Below are 18520 nucleotides of genomic sequence, written 5' to 3'. Positions count from 1 at the left end.
AAAATGTAAGCGACAATCCAGTGACACATACCCCATGCAGGGTTCAACAAAGGCTACACAAACACTCTCCAGCCATAGCTGGCAGCAGAATCTTGAATACAATAGCAGTCAATGCCTTGTCTGTTGAGTATTGACGTAGCAAGGGCTTCATAAATCTAATCAAGAGGTGGCAATGTAAGGTTTGCTCATTTCAGAGATACCACATGGCTCTGTCTTATCCACCATATAAGTGCTGTTAAAGTATCGCCTCATTGTATGGGTGCATCCAGTCATTTTTTGTATTTTTTTTTGTATTTTTTTTCCCACAGTTTATAAAAAAAATAGTGTTTTAGCTAAAATTGCAACAGAAAATTAAAAAAAAAATAAAAATGCAAAAGCAGTAGCATGTGTAAATAAAGCCTAGTAGCACTTGGGAAAGGATAACCACTTTCGATTCAGTATGGAGTCTTACAAAAACAAAAAAAAAACACATGCTAGACAAAACTGAACTGTAACTGACTGTACTAAGACAAGAATACTGTGTCAAAATCTTACCGGTGGAAGTCGCAAACTTTCCTTGTCCTGTTCATTCTCTTTGCTACAATGTATCACAAAAAAAAACAACAGAATTTACAAACAATGAGCATATGCCAAGAACAGTTTTAAAAATCACCACAAGTATATGTTCAGCTTCAAGGCCCAATGTCCACAGTTCAAGCTGCCCATAGGGAAGCATGGGGCATCCGCACTTTATTTAACACTTGCGGATTTGATTTGCGAATGCCACATGCAGAAAAAAAAAAAAAAATCACAGCATGCCCCATTTTACTGCGGATTCCATGCGGATGGGCTCCATTGATCTCTATGGAAGCGATCCATCCGCAATTCAATTCTGGATTTGTAGGCAGATACCTCACTGGTTGCTTGAAGACCAAGCAGGGGGGAAGCAGACACTTTGGGCTTGTGATTTTTTTTTCGGCGCAGACTATCCGCAGTGCATCCACATACATCTGGACAAAAAAAGTAAATAAAATTTTCAAAGCATTTAAAAATAATTTTTGCGCTGGCACAGGTCTTCCGTGCGTGCCTTGGACATGAGACCTAAATATATCTTTACAGTTTACATTAAGCCACCTGCGGACGGGCAGGTTGGATTCCGCATGCGGAATCCGGCCCGAGAAGCAGCAGCATCCACTCGTACCTGCATTTCTTTTACTTTATCCGTATTGCGGACGGTCCGCACGGCTCGTCATCGGACATGCGCAGTACAGTTTTTTTCTAAACTCCTATGATAACTGAATCTGCAATCTTTCCGCAATGTCAATTGCGGAAGGGCCATAGATCAGACGGCTTCCACTGACTTCAATGGAAGCCATCCAGGCAGAATCCGCGCAAAAATGGAGCATGCTGCAATTTTTCCTTCGCGAGCAGAAACCGCAATGGGTTTCCGCTCGTGTGCAAGAAGAATCACTTTTCTATAGCATGCTATGGGCAGTATTTGCTGCGTAATCCGGAGGCAGATTCCGCAATTCAAATCCACCTGTGTGCAGGCTGCCTAAGATACATGTATAATAGAGATGAGCGAGCACCAAAATGCTCGAGTGCTCATTACTCGAGTCGAACTTTCAGTGATGCTCGAGAGTTCGTTTCGAGTAACGAACCCCATTGAAGTCAATGGGCGACTCGAGCATTTTTGTATATGACTGGTGCTCCGCTAAGGTCTTCATTTGTGAAAATCTTAGCAAATCACCAAAGTCATGTAAAAAACACAGAAATGGATAGGGCAGGCGAGGAGCAACATGCAGGGCTGCATTTCGGGCTCCGAGGTCTCACTATTAAGCCACAATAGTGGCAAGAGTGAGACCCCCCCCGTCAGCATAACGATCGTTCTCCTCTGCCACAGCTGTAACAGCTGTGGCAGAGAAGAACGATGTTAGCCCATTGAATTCAATGGAGCCGGCAATACAGCCGGCTCCATTGAAAGCAATGGGCTGCTGGCGAGCGCGGGATGAATTTTCGGGAAGGGCTTAAAAATATAAGCCCTTACCTGAAAATCATCCTAAAATGTGTAAAAAAAATAAAAATTTTACTCACCTTTCCGCTGCAGCCGGAGTTCAGCCGCATCTGGCTGGCAGTTCTCCTGAACTGCTGTTAGTATTCAGCAGCCGGGGATTTAAAATGCCCGCCTGCTAAATGAGCTGCCTCTGATTGGTCACAGCCTCACCAATCAGAGGCAGCTCTCACTCACACCCATTCATGAATTCATGAATGGGTGAGTGAGTGCTGCCTCTGATTGGCTCAGCGCAGGGACCAATCAGGGGCAGTTCTCAGCTGAATGACAGCTGAGAGCTGCCCCTGATTGGTCCCTGCGCTGAGCCAATCAGAGGCAGCACTCACTCACCCATTCATGAATGGGTGTGAGTGAGAGCTGCCTCTGATTGGTGAGGCTGTGACCAATCAGAGGCAGCTCATTCAGGAGAACTGCCGTCCAGACGCGGCTGAACTCCGGCTGCAGCGAAAAGGTGAGTAAAAATTTTTTTATTTTTTTTTTATTTTTTTTTACACGTTTTAGGATGATTTTCAGGTAAGGGCTTATATTTTTAAGCCCTTCCTGAAAATTCATCCCGCGCTTGCCGGCAGCCCATTGCTTTTAATGGAGCCAGCTGTATTGCCGGCTCCATTGAATTCAATGGTCATTGCTCGTTTAATCGAGACGAGTACCGCGTGGTGCTCGTCTCGAGTAACGAGCATCTCGAGCACCCTAATACTCGGACGAGTATGCTCGCTCATCTCTAATGTATAATCATTAACAAAAAGGTGAGCAACTTTGTAAATGCATTGCCTTAGCTAGGTTTCACCGATTCGGAATTACAGCCTGTACTAAAAGGCCAAAGTTGCATTTACAATTTTGCCACTTGCTATTGGAAACAGTTGACAAGTTTGATGACTGGCAAACAACTAACTGAATGGCTGAGCCCCTATATTTAATTTAAAAAGTGTTATTAATGAACATTAAAAAAAAAGAAAAAGACAAAAACAGCTTAGCCAGCAGTACCAACATAAAGGATATATTCACATTCCCTGCTACTCGAATTGCTCAAGCACCCATTCCCCAATGCTCTTCACTTCCAGGTGCAAGGAGCCAGCGATGACATCACTAACAGGTCCTTGTAACTCCTGCAGCCAATCACCAGTCAACTTCATCCGTGATTGGCTGCAGAGAACATATGACCTGAGATTGGGATGTAATTTCTGTACACCTGGAAGTGAACACCTGTGGGAATCAGGAGTTACAGGAGAGCAAGGAAGGTGAGCATATCTTCTTTCATATTGATACTATAAGTTGAACTGTTCACATCTTACATAGACCACTTCTATAGTCCTCTAGGTTCCCGGTTTCAGCTGCCAAGAGGAGCAAACAGGCAGCAAAGACAGCCAAAGCAGCACAGCACAGTGCAGCAGTCCCCTCGTTTTGGTGATCAGCCGGGGGCTCATCAGCCAGACCCATACTGATCAAAACTTTTGACATTTCAGTTACACTTTATGCTCTCTTCTACAAATTGTGGTTTTATTGATTTCCAAAGAGCATACAGCAGTACAGGTTAAGGTAAGGTCATCCATATAATTTAAGCAAACAATGTGCATATTGACCTCATGGGCAAATCCGGTCAATAAGATAAAAACTACAGTGATAAGTAAAAAAACTAATTCTAGTTTACTCAATATTCAGTCCTGAACAGAACAATTCAGAATTTCTGTTTTTCTTCTTGGCAACTAAATTGTTCATACAAAAAAAAAACTGACTTTTCCTACCTTCCCTCTGACAAAACTTCCATGCCACTGAACTCCTGTCTGTCCACACTCCTGGAGGTGGCAAAGTTTTCTGTGCTCTGGAATACAAATAATGGTAATGAGCTGCACAAATAAAATACAGAGAAACTAGACATTTATGTGAAAGTTCTTCAGATTTCACTACAAGTAAGAGTAAAATGAAATATATATAGCAGCAAAGGTCATAGTAAAGTAAGACTTGAGACTTCAGCTGAAAATACCGGAAGAAAAACGCTGCATGGATAACAGCCATCATGTGACCCGGAACCACATGCAGCGGACCTCAGTGATTTCTCTCTGCTCTCGGCTACACATGGTAGCCGGGAGCAGAGAGATTTTAAATCTCCCGAGCCGCAAGCCCTTGTGTGCATGTGCAGAAGACAACATCTGGTCTTGGAAGGACCAGAATACCACGGGACATCACGCAGAACTGGGGTGAGTATTTTCAGCTCCCCTCATGGATCTGATCCGTGAGGGGAGCTGAAACAAACTTTATTTAACTTTTTTTCTAACCTTTCCGTGGGCCCAGGGACCAGTCACTGCGGTCCCTGGTGACATCTCCAGCCTCCCAAACCTCCTGCGACAATTCTGTCTTCTGCGCATGCACCACCATTTTTTCCATTGGCACACATGTGCAGAACACGGCAGCAGGTCCTTTCTGGGCCAGAGCGCTGTGGGACATTGCGGAGGCTGGGGTAAGTAGTTTCAGCTCCCCTCGTGGATCCGATCCATGAGGGGAGCTGAAACTTTAATTTTTTTTCACTTTATATTTACATTCATGTGATCGCCATTATCCATTGGATAGCGTCGATCGCGTGACCAGGGGTTGCTCCCCGCGACCTCCCATGACAGCTTGAGGTTGCCGGCTACATCTGGAAGCTGACAGCATAGAGCAGTCATGTCCACAGCCCACGTGCCTTAAATCCCCAGAGTGAGCATGTTTTTATGGCCCTGAGGATTGAAGCCCACATAAAAAAGTAATGGCCTTCACTAAGGGTTAAATATTCTCCAGCCCCTGTGCTGCTGCTCTATGTGGTTTTATGGTGTTAGCCGCTGCAGCAGAGATGTGCAGTTGCTCACAAGACCGCTGAGGATACTGATTGACTATAGCGATCACATGAACAATGAATGGTCCACACCCATTGCAGCCCTTTTCAGCATTGGACCACAGCGATGACGCTGCAGCTGGGGAATATTTAAAGGCTTTTTTATTTTAGCAACTTATCTGCTCCTCGCAATTTTTTTTTTAATGCTGGAATCTTTTTTTTTTTAATTTAAACTAAATAAATAATGTCAGAATTCTGTACTGATAGGTTAAATGCCTTCGTACTACCATAAACTGAAAAGTTGTTTTCTCCTTGATTGATATAAAACATTTTGTAAGAATAATTGTTTTGTTACAATTATCTAAAGAGATTTTTCGATTCACACAATTGACCTGCCTACAAGACAATATGTCGCCTACCACCGTGCTGTCCTGATTGTCATTGAGCTCTGACAGCTTGCTGCTGGATTTCTGTCTCTTTGGTTTACTTCTCTCCTCTATGTATCCAGAACAGTTCTCCTGAAGCTTCTCCACTTCCTGCATCAAACCACAATCCTCTAGGCTCCCACACCCAGAAGGGATGTTTTCTTTGTTAATCATCTCCCTAAAAAAAGCCAAAAAGGAAAGTGAAACATCAATGAGCAGAAATACAGGTTATGCTATTCAACACAAATCATATAAGAATGATGAGCAATAATCACTAAATGCTGGGTAGCTTTTGAGGGAGGACAAACTGCAACAATGCAAGAAAGTCTTCAATTCCATGGAGCCCTTTGAAGACCAGAGCTCCAAAAGAAAGAGGACAGTGGAGTGGAAAAACTTTGCTACCAGTTTTGCCCAATCTTATGCCCCTTTTAGACAGACCAAGATTCTCATTTGCCCGAGCGACCGAGCTGGTGACGGCATCACCGACTCATCCGTGCTACAGCAGCCTTTTAAAATAATTTTCTGAATGATAATTCATTCCATGTAACCACAGCATTAGACAGAACACCCTTAATCCCAAATCAGTGAGTCATGACCAGCAGTTTCTGCAGGTGCTGTGGAAGTTTTCATGGAGCCTCCCAGTGTTGACCATAGATTCGGTATAATGAGTAGTAAAATGGAAGAGAGGCGATTCACCTAATAATCCTTAAATGTATCTGTTGACATAAGAAGCAACCTTTTACACCAGGGGTGTACAACCTGCCGCCCATGGTGCCATTCTGTGTGGCTCCCAACCATTTGGATACAAAAGGAATGGTCTTTGTGGCTATTAGGGGGCCACTCCTAGGGAAGCGGAGTGGCACATAGCTCAGAAACCGGAATAGGCAAGTACTGGGTCGTCCATATATCAGTAGAAAGGAGGTCCCTTGAAAAGTACTTGTATATACATGCAGCTCTCTCCACTGTAGTTTGAGTTTTGGATTGCTAGGCTATTACCACAATATCAATCATCCACAATGGAGAAAACCACAGGTATGTAATGATTGTGGAAGAAGTGGGCAGTCATTCTCCCGAAAGGTGCAGATTCTACATCCAGGACTCTCACCTACAAGAAATTTATACCATATACTTTTAGTATATGCCATAAATGTGTCAGACAGGAATACACCTTTAAGTTTTATTGTGCCTATTGGGAGTGGTTAAATATGGCAATGTGGCTTTCAGACCAGAAGAGACTGTGCACCCTTGCTTTATACTATTCATCCATGAAACATTACTTCCTTTATATATGCACATCAGTATATTAAAAAGGAAGTTTCACTGAAAATTACCACCGTAAACCAAATCCTAACCAAAGACGAAGGATGTAAAAACACTTCTAACCACACAATTTTTTTTTCCTACACAGCCACTTCATGTCCCTGAAAGTGCAATATTTGTGCAGCTCGTGCAGAATGCAGATTAGTTTAACATGGCAATGGGCATTGATTTGTAGTACTTGTCCGGGTTCTCTCCCCTCCACTGGCTGAACACATGCCCCATGGCTCTCGATTGAACTCGAGACCCTGTACATAAAACTCACTGCTATAATCGGTGTATGCAAATGACATCTGCAGGACATGTTACCGCGTATGCGCAAATTACAGAAGTGTGGCACATGTGCTGCGCGTCGTTAAATTCCCCCCTAAGTAATCACACGTGGGAAAACATTAGAATTATTCATAATATTTTCCTTATTTACCTTATAATGTACAACAAGTAAAGACTGAAATCTGGTAAATAAAGCCTTTAGGGTGGATAGGGTTATATAAGTAACTAGGTCGGCATTTCCCACAACCAGCATACAATTGCTAACCGCTTATAGCCTATTCCAGCTTAAATGAAGAGACTGCCTCGAAATGTGTTTTTATGCTGGTTCTTGAACTTTTTTTTTTACAATAAAGAATATAGTTTACACTCCTATTGCTATTATGTCTTGAGAGCTGCGCCAGGCACCAGACTTTAACCATTCACCATACGTTGCATGACCCGATATTCACAGGTTGCACGTGCACGTTCATCACCAATAAATCACGGCCGCCTGACCTCCACAGGTCCATCTTTCTCTTTTTTCACACTTGTGAATATGTATTGCAAGTGTAGAACAAGCAACATTTACGGATACCGATAATTTTTATTTGCTGATGACTAATTCTGAGCAGTGATAAACAACATATTGCTGATCTCATTGGGCATTTAGAGGAGGCAATATTCCTAACAATTAGTTGTTAAATGTAAACACAGTTCCAAGAGGCGGTGGTAAGGTAACACCAGCCCTTTCCAGAGGAAAGGTGCTGTAAATAAAACGCTTGGTGTGATACACAACCGGTTCCTTACATGTCTCTGGGCTTTTTCCGGCTCTCATCCTGCTCTTTCAGATGTCTCCTCCTCTGTCTTGCAGACAGGCTTGTGGTAGGGGATGATGTACCAGACTCTGATTCCTCTGAACTTTGACTTCCAGGGCCAAGCACGTCAAAGAGATGTTGCTCCACAGCAGTCCTGATTGTTCTTTCCAAGAGTCTGAAGAAGAGCAGAGAGGATGCTGTAGAAGGAGCAAACCTAGAGCTAAAGCCTTCTGTAGCACTAAAAATATTTCCCCTTGGCTGTATCCAAGGCCTTTCATTCAGAGAACCGAACACTGTCTAAGGTGCTCAGCAGAAATCCCAGTTTTATGGATTATAGACATCTTCTAAATACAGAGGTCAATGGGGCTACCAAAAGAGTGAACCTCACACCAAAAACCTAATAATATTAATGTAGAGGTGCAGGTATTCTGTAAACAGAGTGTAAAACTTGTTTTGCAGAGAAGCTTAAGTTACCCATAAACATAAGTAAAAGTCAGCCGTAATACCCAATTTTGGCCAAATATTTGCTACTTTGTACAAGCCCACTGTATTTGGCCACTTTAGTCTGTCATGTTGCTGGTGGGATTGTTCATATGACTGATCCCGCAGATTATTAATCTGGTGCGTTCATGTGGATGGTCATTTCAGGTGTGTGACCAGCTTAGACTATGACCAATTGCTAACCCATGAAGTAATGGGCAGTCATTGAGGAGCTTGTGAAGATATTTTTCCATCCATCAAATTTCTAGAAGTGTATATGCACACAATTAGGAAATTTAATTAGAAAAGGGTCATTAAAAAATTAGCAAACAAAAAGAAAAATGAGCAGGCAAATATAAAATACCCAATACTTTAACCTACTGAAGATGCACTGTATGAAGAATTGAATTGCATGGTCTAGTCATTGCATAGAGCACACAGCTACACAGAGACCCACAGACCCTGCTGTTCTGCTTAGCTTTTCATCACACAGACAGACACAGAGCTTAATGACTTACTCTCTACCAGCAGGGACGGTGCTGACTTGGGCCACGTGACCACTGCAGAAAGAAGACAAGAAGAATAAAGTTGCATTAAGTGACACAGTTCTGTCAAGCTCAACACTTAGAAGAGTCGTGAAGAGGAAGGCGCCTTGTTTGCTTCCCCTATTCCAGGTGGTTTGCATCATCTCCAAAAGTGGATTAAAACGTGATCCTCTGTCAAGATCTAATCCCCCAACACACAGGCACCATGCAAACTGCTTTTATATTGAAGTCATCCCCATGTTAACATAATGAGATTGACTCCAGGACGGTAAACGAGCCTCTCACTACTAAACAAAGTAGGAGTGCATTTTATTAATCTGGTCATTGAAAGAAGGCGGGCAGAATGTATCCTTCAACCTGGCTGCTAACGGCTGTACCTTATACACTAAGTGTGTAATGGGATGGAGAAAACAAGCAAGCATACAATTAGAACAGCTATAGAGTGATATATGCACATCAAGTATACGGTATATGTATTTGTTGTCCGTTTTTTGATTTATGAATAGATGCCATTAAAGAGTTTGAATGCTGACAAAGAAAAATTCATAATGCACAACTAATTGCTCTATTAGGCAGGTTTCACATCGGTGCTGGAGGTCCCGGCCGGAGGTCCCGTCGCAGATCTGGCCGAAGATACCCAAAGAAAAAGCGCTGCATGCAGGTGGACCCCATTACAGTCAATAGGGTCCGTTCTGCACTGTTTGGTTCCATCCAGACACAGAACCATTCGGCCGTGGGGATTCCCCTTTCCTGCTCCCAGGATGGAGCAAGAATGCGGAACCCCGAGCGCAGGTGTGAAACCACCTTTACTCTAATTTTTTCAATATTTTTAAAAATCAAAGAAATAAAATATGTTTATTATGTCACAATAAAACCATGAAATGATAAAGACCTTGTTACATAAGGTAATAAATAAACACAAAGAGAACACAACACATGGATTAGCTACGTTCCTAGCCAAGTTACATTTCGAGGGAGAGTTGTGTCTAATCGCTGGAGACATTCTAAAGCCCCATTTACATGCAAAGATGATCGCCCCAAAATTCGTTCAAAAGATAGGGAGAATAACAGTTTCAGCGATCATTTTGCATAAGCTGCTAATAACCTGCTAATGGGTATTACTGCCCATTACCTTCATTCGCATGTACATTAGTTTCTGGAGCTGTATGCAGTGAACAGCAGGTGGTCTGTTCTCTGCATACAGTTCCTTTGTTCTGCCGCAGGGCTGCAAGCTGAATACAATGCAATGAAAGCTCCCCATGGAGAACACAGCATATGGTCCCTATCATCAGCTCTACGGCTGAACAATGGATTTTATGCTCACCTAAAAATCATCGTTCAGCCGAAGAGTGAAAGATGGGAGCATTTACACACAATTATTACTCTAATGATGGCTTTTGAGTGATAATCGTTGCATGTAAATGGGGCTTAAGAGTTCTGTTCCCTCAGGTAAATCCCATGTAACATCAATACGATTATAAAAAGGGCCATTCCAGCAATAACACATTTTTCCATCCTTGCTCCCCTCCACATAATTGCCTATCACACTCTGGATGTCTTCTCTGTATATTGCAGCCACTTCCTTGCAATGCAGCCTCCTGTCTGATACTTATCAGGCACCATCTTGATACTGAGATTTTTTTACTTTCAATCTCAATTCAATCCCATGAGGCATCAGCACAGCTATTTCTACCTGCTACATTTTAATAATCATTACCTTCTATATTCAGCTATATAAGCTACAGAACATAAGCATATAGTCAGACAGGTGAGCTGTGATCTCCTCTATTATACCTGTGTAACAGTAGCAGTGTGGTTATCATCAGTAACTGTAATAGAAGTGTCTGTGTCCCCCTCTAGGTAGTTTCTGTGATAGACTATGCAATTGACTAGTTTTAGACAGTTTAACACCGAGCAGGCCAGAACTGAGATAACATGACTATCTGACGAAAGACAAGCCAGGAGTTTCAGATAGAAAAGAATAACTAAGGTAATACTAGCTCACTTATACATACTGGAGGCATAGCTACATCATGAATGGAAAGAAAAAATTTTAAAAAAAATCACCGGAGTGGCCCTTTAAAGTTGATCTCAATTGACCACATACTAAATAGTCATTAGCTCCAAATATATATCTAAAAATATGCAAGTCAGGCTTACCGAACTCTGGACTTCCTGCATAACACACCCAATAAAGCAAGCAGAGACTATACAGTACAATTTTATTACTTTAACGATGCATCAAGTTAATTATTTATTACATGTAATTAACTGCTTGAGGAAAACACACAAAAATGTAAGTTAAAGCTGCTGGGCCCCAATGCAAAACTCTTAACAGGGCCCTCCATATCTGGAGAAAAGAGATCCTTATGAGCCCCCTAAGGCCTCATCCTCTGTGCCCACTATAGTAACGCCCCTGTAGATAAGGAGGTTACTTACAATATGACATACTTCAAGCATTGCTATAATTATATATAAATCCCACAGGTCAACTGCATGGCTTAATAGAGCCCTACATAAAATATGCTAACACCACACCCCATCACTAGATTACCACTCAGGGTCACATCAAAATGGGAAAGAAAATGTTTATGGGTTCTCCCTCTATGAAATGGGCTTTCTAGTTTTATACAAATGCGGGGATGGAGCAAAACTGCGGCCATGGGCTGACAGAATGGCAGGAGTCCTACATTGCCCAAGCTTTATTTTACTGCATTTAGCCTTCCATCAGATATAGTGCATCGCCTGTTTGCAGAGAGTTCGGTATAATCAGTAAGGGGGGCAAAGAGCAACAGTGGTGTAGATGGGGAAGGTGCTGGTGGTGGGGGGGAACAATCAATATAGGCCACCATTAATATATACGTTTGGATTAGTACATGGGCCGTAGATGAAAACTGGAAGGATCGTCTAGTATAAACAGGCATTCGCTCACTTATGAGCGACTGGCTGTTTACTGTGAATGGAGGCAGGTGGGCCGCACCGATCTCCAGCTCGCTCCGCCTCCATTTACCAGCAATCGTTCCTGTGTAAAAGCTCACGAACGATTATCACTGGGATGACCTGTTGGGCTTCTGCGCCTGACAAGTCGTCCCATGTAAAAGCATCCTTACCCCCAGTTTGCTCCAGGATAGTCAGCTGTATACATACACTGTACAAAGACATTATTATACATTATATATACACACACACACACACACACACGTGTATACAGTGCATTAGGTTGACTATATAAATTTCATAGGATAAATGGCTTACACCGCACGTTTTTCGTTCCAGTTTATTTACAATGTTGTGCATGTGAAGCAGAGACAAAGAGCGATTGTAATTTGGTTAATCTTATTAATGGTTTAATTTTGCCACAATAAAATAAGGAGATTTACCTTACGGTTTATGGGTTGTTTTTATGCTGCAGTGTTGTGGCAGGATCTAGAAAATGGTTTATAAGAGGCAATATTCACAATGTATAAAGCACGTATCTGTTCTGCTGCATTTACACTGGAGGGTAGGTAAAATACCACTTGCAACCAGCAATTTTTAGTCTTAAAGGTGCAGTCTAGTTGTAAACTGTTGACAGCCTATCCTCCGGTTGGCCCATTAATATTAAATCAGTGCAGATTGATCACCCCGAATCTCCGCTACTTAGCTGGTAGCCTGTCCAGTGTACCCATGCACCAAGTTGTTTTCTGCAGAAAGCAGACAGTTCCATTCCTGCTGCAGTGGCCACGTTTGGTATGACAGGCAAAGTTCCCATTGAAGTGAATGGGTATAATATTAAGCCTGGCCACTGCAGTGAGACTGGAGCTGTCCGCTTTCCGCAGAAATCGGTTCAGTACACTGTCCCAGAGAACGACTGATCAGTGATGGTCTCCGCTAACTGACTTGTGCCAATTTACTATTATTGGCCTAACCAAAGGATAGGCTATCAATAGTTTAAAACTTTAAAAAGTGGGTTGTGTATCTTGGCACAACCATTTGAGAATGTGGGGCTCTAAGCAATCAGCTGATCACCCAAAGTCCTGCTCTTGGCACCCCTGCAAACAGCCAATTTTGCTGGGGTAAGCCACAGCCAACCTGACATGTAGAATTACAGAACAGCCATTCACATGAGTGGTTGCCCTAAAATTACTGAGTGTCTTTCCCTTCTGGGACACAGAAGGGAGTCATCCCAATCAGCATCCCCCACTGTATGACATTCGTATACCCTAAGAGGGCATATTACCAGTGGTTGCCACCTTGCGATAGCACATTTAAAAGAACCCCCTTCAGCAGGTTATGGTTTTGAGATAATACATTGAAACTCTTTGAGACGACCTCTCAAAATAGCATTGCAATATGGTCTTCTATGGGGGTGGTCTTCTCAATGAAAATGGCCAGCAAACATGCAGAAATATATAATAAAACTAAATTCTGTCATAGGATATCTGTCTGGGTTAACAGGGTGGTCTTCTCAAAGAGGTGGTTTTTTGAAGAGGTTTCACTGTTATATTGTAAAGAGTAAAGAGCTAAATAAAGCGTTTTATTTTCTTAGCATCCAGTTTCACTGGTCGTTAGGAACCTTTAATTAGTTGAGGAGAAATCTAAAACACTAGCCTAGATGCCATTGGCGATGACCGTTCTTGCTCTCCACTCCACCCACCATAATAAACACCACTGCAAAAATACTAAGAAATTAAAAAGGACCCAAAATGTAAAAAAATCTACGAGATTCTCCAACTGGCCATACGCAAGGCTGAACCCACTGATTTTATTAGAACCGAAGGCCGATCTTATGCCTACAGTCTTCTCCGGTTCATTCTCCAACAAAACATATTTAGAATGAAGAGAGAAGGATCAAGTATGTTGCATTTCTACACGCCCAATCCTTTCCTCCTGCAGGATAGGAGCCGTTGACAGATCGTCCGGCAGCGGTGTGTACCCTTCTCCTTATTGAAAAACGGTATTGCAGAGTCAGGTGAAATAACTGTTGGCTAAACTATTACATGTTTATAGCCAGTTTTTGCCCCCCACAGCAGAAATGCAAATCCAAAAGACATTAAACTGTAACCTGATGTCAATAAATGCGGTGGGATAAGCCAGAAGAAATCTAATATCCAACTTCTGTTGCCACGTTGAGAGAATTTGCCCATCTCCGAAAAGCTCTATAGATGGAGCTTGTAGAATTCTTGGGACTCGTCTTTGACAAATGCCATTTACTGTCGGTAAAGCATGTGAGGCCTTTCTGACAAGCCAGACAGCTGTCCTATGCAACTTATAACTTATGCAATAAGATCTTACACCATGGAGGAGTACAAACCGCAACACATAAGTAATACTATAAGTTTTCAATTCTTTAGCTTCCACTCCTTGCATTGGCTAAAAGATCCATCACAAAGAGCTCCAAACCAATGTTGAATATGGCTAAACATCACAAATACAATGGTTTACTCACTTGGATATAACGCATCACTGCCATATCTTTATCAATATTGTAACAATAATTTATTCTAAAAGACACAGCTAAAATCAGATCTAAAACTCATTGATGGTTCCTTATGGATTTATGAGGTTACTGTTACAATAACCTTCAACAAGTTAAATATTTTCCAAATTGTTATTCATTCTGGGACCAAATAGTCATTACACCTAATGAGGTACATTAATATAACTGCAGAGCCCATTCCTGATTAATAATTCACTATTAACACCACTGTACAGAGTACTGTATACGGCTTAATGGAGAACTCAATTCTGTGAATTCTGTAACTTAGCTGTGCTCTCCTAACCTCCAAGCGTTTCCAAATTGGTGACTTTTAGACGGGATATCCGGTTTAGAAAACCTATTTTCTAATAACCTACTAGAGAACTCTGATTTAGGTTACTTGTACAAGCAAAAGCTGCAGAAAAAGGGCATTTCTTGAACTGGCATGTACATTACAGGTCCTGTCATTACTTCCGACAGGTCGGTCTTAGTCAACACTCATCTTTTCTTAAAAGGGTATCAGTCACATTTTCTCCATTTACCAATAGTAACTGGGAAATGCAGACAAAACAACGCAGCCCACTGGCAATGGATTAACATCTTGCTTCTTAAGGGAAATGGAATCATCAATCAATTGACTGCTCCCCAACAACCACCGACCATGTACGACATATGTTGGGTGTCGTCAGTGCATGGAACGAGCTTAGGAGCAGAGCCTGCTTTAGATATGGCAGGTGTCAGCCATTTTTGACAGCCGACAACAGCTGCCCACAACAGCTGCGATTGAAGACAACTTAGATCACGTCTGTTAACCCTTTAAAAGTTGCTGTCAATACTGAGATGTACCGAATGCTCCCAGCCACATCCTTCCCTCCCCCCAGCAATGAGATCACAGGGTGCCATCTGGGTGTCACAGCAGACACGTCTTGATAGAATGCTAGTCATAAGGAATACTATAGCATTACATTATACTGCATTGCAAGTTCAGGTTCCCTATCAGGACTAAGAAAAAAAAAGTTTAAAAAATTATTATTAATTTTAAAAAATGTTAAAAAAGTTGAAAAATCCCGCGGCTCTTCTGTCATTGCATCTAAAATCCAGATTAAAATTTTGAAAAGCAGTATCTGTAAAAGTCCAATTTATTAAAATGAACTTTGGGGGGAAAAAAACCCAAAAACACCCGCAATGCCAAAATTGCGATTTCTAGGTAACCCGGTCTCCAAAAGAGATTACTCCTAAATGATATCAATAAAGACTACAGATCATCTCACAAAGCCCTCACACAACCCCAGCGATGTCAACATATAAAAAAGGTATGGGAGCCAGATGAAGACAAAAAGCTATTTTTTAAAATTCTGAGGTTGTCTTCACACTTGCGAGATCACTGTGTTTTTTTTTTAACGCAAACGTCAATTGGACTTACTAATGTTAAAAATGCATCACACAAAAATCGCTAGTTTGTGCTTTGTGATTTTTGTGTGACATGTTTTAACATTAAAAAGTCCTATTGACATTTGCGTTAAAAAAGCGAAGAGATATCGCAATCGCAAGTGTGAAGGCACCCTAAACGTACTTTCTAAACGTACTTTTAAATTTATCACTACGTAAAAAATATAGAAATTTTGTATCGCTGTACTTGTACTAACCTACAAAATAAAGATAATGTCATTTTACTACCAAAGACTATCCGGGCAATCCAGGACTCACTAAACTTCAGGCGTGCTCTAAAAACGCACCTCTTAAATGGAGGCATACTGCATTCCCTAAACAAACTCCTCAGTACGCCGCCTGATAACATGCTACCTGACCTAGTGACTACAATAGGTCATACCAATTCTGACATCACAGGGCTAAATGTCTGACCACTGTCTATGTGTATATCACCCCTTACTCTCCACCTCACCATACCATGCACATCTCCAGCCCTTTCCCTTCTGTATCACCCCATTACTTGTAGTATGTAAGCTAGTTGGAGCAGGACCCGCACCCCTATTATTATCAACTGATTACTATGTAACCGTGGTTCTGTAATTTTTGTACTTTTGTCTTTCTGTATTCCCCCTGCGCTGCGGAATATGTTGGCGCTATACAAATAAAGATGCACCGTGAATGTTGTAAAAACGCCCCACATAGCGCAAATGCATTTTATTTCATTTCACCCCTAATTTTAGACTGGTGTAGAACACACTATATGGTACTTTAAATGGTACCATTGAAAAATACAACCTGCCGAGCAAAAAAAACAATCCCTCATGTAGGTCACTAGAAACATAAGAAAGCAATATTTGAAAGTGGAGAGGAATAAATGAAAATGGAAAAAACAAAACAAAAAAGGACTGCAGCAGGAAGGGGTTTATTTTCCTTGTGGGAAGCCTAACAAATTCTGCTGGGTTCTCCAACAGATTATGGCCGGTACCTACCGTACGATTCCTAGCAGTTTGCATCAGGGACTCCTAGCAAGGGACTTGTCCAAAGCTGTCTGCATGGAGCGCAAGACTTCTATATCTTCCTCCGGAAGCAATGTATCAGGGTATGTATGCAAGCGCGTGCATGGACAACTACAAAAAATGTGCTTGTTAAATATTAGTATTGTTGCTATAATTAAGTTATTAAATCCTTGGAGTTCTGAAGAATTCTTCAGGAAACGAGCTTGCTAAGCAGCGCCAAATAATTACCGGCCTGCTAGACAAAGAGCCAGTATTGTCCATTGTATCAGATCAATACTCGTCTTTAGATAAGCTCTGGGAAAGCTCCCTCCGTTTTTTTTATATATGTAGATCAACAAAATTGTTCACATTTGCTGTATAAAAGTGACTGAACGATCGGTATTGAAAAACGAACGATTAGTCAACGAGGCAACGATGATTTGTATGCCACATAAAATGATTGACTTATTGTTGTGTTACACTGAACGATTGTTCATGTTTGTTTGTTTGAACTAGTAACTTGTAAATGGGCAGATTCCGTTATAAAATTTTTTTTAAAAGGATCCTATAATCTTCGTAACGAAACCACAAAACAACAAAAACAACCGGGGCATGGCCATACAAGAATGATAAATGGGAGCCAGATCATCCACAGCAATCATTAACCAACAGTGTGAAGTCGCCAACTATGAGAAGGCCAAGAACAAACTGTGCTTGAAAAACCTGATTGTCAGCAGCGTACAATAATAAGAGAATGTAAACTCAACCGGAGAACTACTACTTCACTTATCGACAAGGTAAATAGAATCCGAGGTTCAACACTACATGCCAGCTTTTAGTTACGTAATCAGCCCCAGTACTGCAAGTGCATTGAAGAACAGAAGTAAGGCCAGGCTCACATGAACGGGTTAGATTCTACATGCCTGCAGCGGATTCTACATGCCTGCAGCGGGGACCCTGCGTACAGCCTTTACCTGTATTGCATATGATCGCACAGGCTCGTTGTCTGTCATGCTTTTCAATGCCTGTGTTTTACCGCAGATGCCGATCGCAGAACCTGCAATTCAAATCCGGTTGTGTGAGACTAGCCTAAAGGGGATTCTGACCGGTTTATCTAGTGGTGGGCAGCTTCTAAGGCCGGGCGTATGATTACTGTGTATTACGCGTGCGATACTCAGTAATTCACAGGCAATTATTTACATACATTGCCGTATGCAGTTTTGCTCACATTAGCGTGACAGAATTCTGTAATACGAGAGCAAAAAGAACGTAGCTTGTTCTATTTTGCAGCGCATATACATGCGTGAGAGCCTATTTCTCTTTATAGGCGTGTACATACACACCGTTGCGAAGCGATGGCACAGGAAATATAAACAAAAAAACAAACAAGCGGACTGTGTATGACAGCGTGCGGGAGATTCGCTGTCGTATACGTGGTAATCGGCTGGGTCACCAGGAGCTCCACAGCAGTAAAGCCATGCAGCGCTTTACGCTTCCAGCTATGCAAGTCTAGCCTGACAGTACGTGAGTAAGGGCTTATTCAGACAAACGTACTTGAATTGCGTATTATGTGGATGATGTGTTCGCGTTTAATGTGCGGTACATCGTAGCAATTCAAATCCATTGATTTTTGCATGTCCCACTCAAACTAGCACGTTCTATTATCCATGTACAGCCCTATTGTTTTTCACGGGTGCGTATAAAACGCCGTACATATGCAAAACATTGAGTATGTGCAGTGTGTAATATGCAATGCCGTGAGAGTGGGGAATTTAAAAAGAAAACAAAATAATAACAGAAAAAAACCTGAAACTAATCATACCGCGAGTCATGCACAGTGCACGAATCACTGCCCTACCAGCCATCTGGTGGTCTGGAGGTGATGTAAACTGAGCCTATAGTTCTAGATAGGAGATATCTAACCAAAATGTAAAATCCTAGTCAAA

The 18520-nt window shown here is 41.9% G+C and overlaps 1 protein-coding gene across 4 annotated transcripts in view; it reads right to left on the bottom strand.

Moving 5' to 3' along the window:
• The window catches only part of FAM13A (family with sequence similarity 13 member A), a 159579-nt gene that overhangs the window by 50850 nt on the left and 90209 nt on the right, over positions 1-18520 (bottom strand). For all 4 annotated transcript variants that reach the window (XM_066574040.1, XM_066574042.1, XM_066574041.1 and 1 more), the window contains exons 9-13: positions 8664-8705; positions 7658-7840; positions 5276-5459; positions 3793-3869; positions 535-577 (exon numbers count right to left, since the gene is read on the bottom strand). In XM_066574040.1, coding sequence (XP_066430137.1) covers positions 535-577; positions 3793-3869; positions 5276-5459; positions 7658-7840; positions 8664-8705 — 529 coding nt within the window. The remainder of the gene's footprint in view (positions 1-534; positions 578-3792; positions 3870-5275; positions 5460-7657; positions 7841-8663; positions 8706-18520) is intronic.

The sequence above is a fragment of the Eleutherodactylus coqui genome, chromosome 7 (assembly GCF_035609145.1).
Source record: "Eleutherodactylus coqui strain aEleCoq1 chromosome 7, aEleCoq1.hap1, whole genome shotgun sequence".
Classification (NCBI taxonomy): domain Eukaryota; kingdom Metazoa; phylum Chordata; class Amphibia; order Anura; family Eleutherodactylidae; genus Eleutherodactylus; species Eleutherodactylus coqui.
This window is presented reverse-complemented; position numbering and strand designations above follow the sequence as displayed.